This window comes from Dipodomys merriami, unplaced genomic scaffold, assembly GCF_024711535.1.
Source record: "Dipodomys merriami isolate MVZ:Mamm:240054 unplaced genomic scaffold, mDipMer1.0.p SCAF_7, whole genome shotgun sequence".
NCBI classification, from domain to species: Eukaryota; Metazoa; Chordata; class Mammalia; order Rodentia; family Heteromyidae; genus Dipodomys; species Dipodomys merriami.
In genome coordinates, this window is record NW_027206290.1 from 41,238,397 (window position 1) to 41,244,478 (window position 6,082).

The 6,082-nt window shown below is 42.0% G+C and overlaps 1 protein-coding gene across 1 annotated transcript in view; it reads left to right on the forward strand.

The window, feature by feature from the left end:
• Positions 1-3,567, forward strand: part of LOC138816604 (monocarboxylate transporter 1) — a 30,832-nt gene extending 27,265 nt beyond the window's left edge. Inside the window, exon 5 of the mRNA XM_070006478.1 lies at positions 1,631-3,567. Coding sequence (XP_069862579.1) covers positions 1,631-1,905 — 275 coding nt within the window. The 3' untranslated portion in view covers positions 1,906-3,567. The remainder of the gene's footprint in view (positions 1-1,630) is intronic.
• Positions 3,568-6,082: the final 2,515 nt, after the last annotated feature.

Here is a 6,082-nt window from a genome sequence, read left to right on the forward strand (position 1 = left end):
AAGTGAGTGTATATTACAGAGAGAAGGTCTGCAACTGATACTGCTGTCTTCCCAGCCCTCTCTTAATGAGTCTCATCCTGTGAGATTTCATCTAAATGTCCAGTGTGTCCATTTTCTCCATTGCACTACCACCCTTATTCAAACTTGTAACTGCTGTACAGGCTACTCTGAACAGTAGCTTCCTAACTGCTCTGCCTGTATTGGCTCCTTCTGTTTTCCAGTGGCTTATACCTCTCCAGCGGCTGGCTCATTGTTCTCAGAGCAGAAATCAAATTCCTTATGTGACTTTCTGGGCTCTACAGAACCTGTCCCCCACCTGCCTCTCCAGCTTCATTTCTTGCCACTGCTCCAGCAACCCAGCCCTTCCTCCCCGTCCCACAGCATGCTTCCTCCACCACTGTACCTTTGCCCTTGCTCTTACCAGCCCTTTCTAGTGAGATAACACCTGTCCTCCCACCATGCCCAGCACAGTAGGCTTGCTCACCGCACTTCCCAGCCTCATCCACATGTGTTCAGAACTTTATGTTGGCCTGTAGCATACCTTGCTTACCTTCTCCTCAGAGCCAGTGGACAGCAGAGGTTCATTGAGCCCTTCGATGAGTGATGCCAAGTTAGGGGCCATGTGGCTCCTTGCACACTGGTAATGGAGTGCAGAGTAGTGTTTCCCAGGTCATTCCTAGAGATACCGGGAAGATGAGATCTAATAAGCCCTGTGTAACAAAGCTTTCGTGGCAAAACACAAAACAAAGTACCCTGGTTAAATAGACTTCATTATTGACAGCTTCATGAAGACTAAGAGAAGGATGTGAAGTTTCACTTGACTTCAGCGCCAGCATTATCTATGGGCCTGGAGCCAGACTTAGGGTTAAAGCAAGCTAGTTCACTTACCAGCTTTGTGAATGTCTGTCCTTCAGTTCTTACAGACCCCAATACAAGCTGTGTGCTCTGAGAGAGATTAAGTGCTTAGAATGGTGGGAAACTGACTTAAAATCTAAGCACAGGGCAAGCACTCATAGGAACACTGTGAAATGCTGGTGGAAAGAGAATTAATATCTGGAGCACTTCAGTGGCTTTGGACAAGACTTCCATCTAAGCTTCTCTTGAGCTATAAATTTTAATGTTAAGTATTGAGAGTTGATTGCAGGTGATCTCCAAGACTCCTAATTCAAATTTCCCCAGAGCTGCTTTTTTCCCCCTTTCCTTGTGCCAGTCCTGGTGCTTGAACTCAGGGCCTGGGCTCTGTCTCTGAGTTTCTTTGGCTCAAAGCTAGCCTCTACCAGCTCTACTTCTGGCTCTTTTGGTGTTTAATTGGAGGTAAGAATCTCCAGCTTGGACTTCCAACAGAAATCCTTAGCTCTCAGACTCCTGATTAGTTAGGATTACAGTAGTAAGCTATCAGCACCTGGCCATTTTTTTTTTAATTTGTTTTGTTTTGTTTTCTTAAGTGGCTGAAAATAGAGCTCAAAGCTACCCAAAATTGGTGAAAATGTACACTCAGAAGATAGTTTTAACAATTCATTTTGATACTAATTCCAGTAGCCATTGTTCTTTGGGGTTCCTTCATTGTTATTTGGGAAAGGGTTCTTGTGTTCACTTCCACAGGCAAAAGCTGTACTCTTTCTCTCTCTAGGTCGTCTCAATGACATATATGGAGAATACAAGTACACGTACTGGGCATGCGGTGTCATCTTAATTATTGCCGGGGTTTATCTCTTCATTGGCATGGGCATTAATTACCGACTTATGGCAAAAGAACAGAAAGCACAGGACAAGCAGAAAAAGGAAAGCAAAGAGGAGGAGACCAATGTAAATGTTGATGAGAAGCCAAAAGAAGTCACTAAAGCAGTACAGTCTCCCCAGCAGAAAAGCACAGGAGACCCCACAGAGGAGGAGAGTCCTGTCTGATCCCATGGGCTATGCATGGGAGGAGCAGTCATGACCCAAGACATCAGACAGTATTCTGCTGGCCTATCCCAGTGGTGCTCAGCGAGACAGTGACACCTGCATGGATGCATACCCGTGGTGTTGGTGGACTTTTGTTCTGTTCCTTACCAGTGCTTGAGTTTGAGAGGTTATGTGCTCTGGTGAGGAAGGGGTAGTATGGCTGTGGGAAAAGTCAGGTGTCTTCTTTTTCCTTTTTGGTTTGGTTTTTGTCTTAATAGAGTCATGAAGATTGTAATCTGTGCCTTAAATTTTAGTCTTTAGAACTCTTTAGAGAGCCTTAACTTTTTAAGCCATTCTGCTGAATTCATCTATATTTTAAATGTCCCCTTCAAAGGTAAACTAAGAACTAATTGAAGTATCCCTTTAAATTTCATCATGATTCATCATGTGTAATGTGTTGTCAGATATTGTTACTTGAACATTTATGGATAGAAATACTGGTTTAAAGTTTGAGATTTTTAAAAGTACTAAACTATTTTTCTAGCATCGGTAGCTGCCTAATGTATGTGCTTGCTAGCTATGTATTTAGGAAGTTTTAAGCAGAAAAAGCTCAAAACATCTTGGCTGTTCTAGCCACTTTATATTTGTGGACCTCTGTACCTTTCTTGAGTTGCTTATTAGAAACCAAATGTTAGATCAGTGTTTAAATTTCTACTTTAGCCTCCCTGTTCCTGAGACATTTTGAGTGGTTGCTGATTATTGTCCAATTTGAAATCACTCAGTATTATTTTTTTCTCATTATGAAGTTAGTATTAAAATCTATAATTGTTATATTTAATGTAGACATATTTCAAAGAACAGCTGAAATTCAGCTTAGGATTTTCCAAAACTACATTCTGAAACTACTGGAATGCGTGTGCGTGTGTGCGTGTGTGCGCGTGCGTGTGCGTGTGTGTGTGTGTGTGTGTGTGTGTGTGTGTGTGTGGTTTTTTTTTTTTTTTAGTGGTGTTGGGGATTGAAACCAGAGCCTCAAGCATGCTAAGCAAGTGTTCAACCACCAAGTCACAGCCAGCCCTCTGGAAACCCCCACCATAACCCACATCACACTCCACACCCCTAGAGCTTTTTCCTCTTGATGTTTGGTGGTTCCATGTACATTTGCTTCAAGCTTAGAGTTGTAGGTGCGATATTCCATGCAGACTGATGTGTGTGATTTTTTTCATACTTTTTTTTTTTAAATTCAGAGGGCCAGAAAAATTTGGTCTTAGGCAAACCAATAAAGATAAAACTGGGAGGAAAGGTGCTAAGTGTACTGCCTTTCCATACAGAATTCTTCTTCATCATCCCCTTTTCCTTAAAGGATCAAAAGCAAACATGTAATGCATAGAATTATTGATATATACTAAACTCTCCACATAAACCTTAAGTTTTAAGATTCTTTTCATTTACCCAGAATACAGGAAAATGGATTTAGTAAAAGGAAAGGTGGGAGAATGGACCAGAATCAACCTGTAAATATTTTTAACCTGATCCTTCTAACTTGAAGCAGAATGCTACAGATGACATTCAGTGAATTATATGCAATGTGTTTAAAATACCACTGTAATTGACAGGGTCAAATAATAGATTAAAATCTTTGTAAGAGGTTCTCTTCCAAATAAAACATTTTATTTTTAGAAAATACTTCTTTTTCCAGTTTTTTTTTAAAAGGAAAATAGTGTATGCCTTCATTTTTATTAGCAAGCTGCTAAGCACAATTCAGTTGATATGCTTGAGGTTTTTCTGTGTGACTTAGGTGTGATTTTTCTCCATTCCCCTTGCTTTAAGACAAGCAAGGGTGCCTGAAAGACCCAGAACAGGGCCAGATGACACCAGGACCAAGTCCCTGTGTGGGCGCAGGTGCAGACGCAGACGCAGGAGGAGCCGGCAGGAGACCAGAGTTCTGCCATCTAACCTATGTGTACAAATTTTCCCTTCTATAAAAATGAAGATTACCACTAGGGAGAGAATATAAGTAATGGAAATGCAATAATACCAAGGCAAGAGCACATACCTAACAAGAGTGAGGCCTTAAGTTCAAATCCCAGAACGTTCCCTCCAAATAAGGTAAGTGTAAGGCCCATTTTTCCTCATTCCAGCTGTTGCAGCTTCAGACGAGAGCAGATCCTGCCCCATCCATACTGGGTTAAGGAGTCCCAACTTTGGAGGTACAGATTCACAAGTCACTCAGAAGGCTCAAAGCCGGAAGTAAGTTTTTATTATATACTTTCTGTTTTTAAGGTGTTGTACAGAGGAGTTAGCATGTCATAGATGAGGTAATGAGTGCATTGCTTTGGTGGGACAGTCACCCCTTCCTTTGCTGTCCCCCAAGGAAGTAAGCTTTTTTCAAGACCGGGTCTTGCTGTTAATCTGGATTGACATTGAATTAGCCATCCTTGCCTCAGCTGCTTCCCAAGTGCTGGGATTATATATGTCACCCAGCTGTGGAACTGATGTTTTGTTGTCATTGATTTTGGGGATTGGGGGGGAACTGTGGGAAGAGCTTGGACTTAGGATTTCACACTGTGGCTTGGGTTTTTACCTCAAAGCTAGCTCTCCACCACTTGGGCCACACCTCCACTTCTGGCTTTTTGGTGGCTTATTGGAGTAAGAATCACACAAGCTTTTCTTCCTGGGCTGGCTTTGAAGATCTCAGCCTCCTGAGTAGCTAAGATTACAAATTTGAGCCACCAGTGTGCTGCCAGAACTAAACTTTTACTAAGATTATTTTGGCTTTGGATTGCACTCAGGACCCTACCACTGAACTACATACCCTTAGCCCAAAGGGTTTTAAACCAAGCTCAGTTTCAGTACCAGCCAGCACAAAAAGTCAACATAGCAGCTTTCTGCCATCTCTTCCTTGTTCGTGATTGGCTAATCATTTATGGCAAATCAGTGGGCTTTTTGATCTTTTCTCTTATCCCTGAGTTTATTTACTTGAAGTTTTGTTTCCTCTCACATGGTTTTAGTGGCAACTTTGGGAAGAGAGGTATGCATGCAGACCTGCTTTCCTTTTCGATAAGTGGATGTCTGTGATAGGAAACTACTCAGTACATTCTGAAACAGCCTCCCAGGTCACAGTGGGAAAATGATTTGAAGAAATCAATAAGGTTGGACTATGGAAGATCATTGTAAATCAGATAATGTTATGTTATAGTCAAGTCTATTAAAATTTAATTATCTTAATTAGCCAAACACATTAATTATTCAGGAAAGGATAATAAATTACAGAAGTTTCAGAGTTAGTCATACTGAGTATTCCTTTTGATTCTTGTCTAAATTTAGTGATTTGTATCATGGATGTATATATCAGAAACAAAATGGCTGGACACGGGTGGCTCATGCCTATAATCCTAGTTACTCAGGAGCTGAGATCTGAGGATCATTGTTTGAAGCTAGCCCAGGCAGAAAAGTTCATGAGACTCTAATCTCCAGTTAACCAGCAAAAAGCCAGAAGTGGCGCGATGGCTTCAGTGGTAAAGTGCTAGTATTGAGCAAAAAAGTCCAGAGGCAGTGCCCCAGGATTCAAGCCCCAGGATTGGCTGGCACCCACACAAGAAAATAAGGCAAGAGGAAGGGGAAAGGAGAGAATACTAACAATTTTCGAAAGGACTCATGTGTATTCAATTGTATTGAATCTGAGTATTAGATGGCTGTGTGCGTGAAAAACCTTAGTATCTATGTTTTGCCTTGCCTACCAGATGGCATGAAGTATAATGAACTTAATAATCAGTCAGTGCAGATGCAGCCCCTCCCCTGCCACCACACTTGCAACATGACTTGCTTTAATAATCAAGCCCAGACACTTGCCCAGAAGATATGAAGAAAGAAGTTAATGATAGACTTGGCTAACTATGATCACTCTCCCAGCCCTTAACTGGAAATAACAGCCTGAGCTGGCCTGGCTTGCTCAGATGTGTACAATCAGGCAAGCCACTTCAGGCTTTCAGAGCATCTCAGCCAGTGGAGATGAAGGAGAGTTCGAGGACATCACTGAAATACATTTGTGCCTGACCACTGTGTTTACCTCTGAGCACTTGGAAACTGTGGCAAGGGTCTGAGTGTGTGTGTGTGTGGGGGGGAGGGGTTGGGCACATGCACACAAATATATTAACGACTTTGAACGCAGGATCTCAGTTGGCTTTTTCATTCAAGGCTG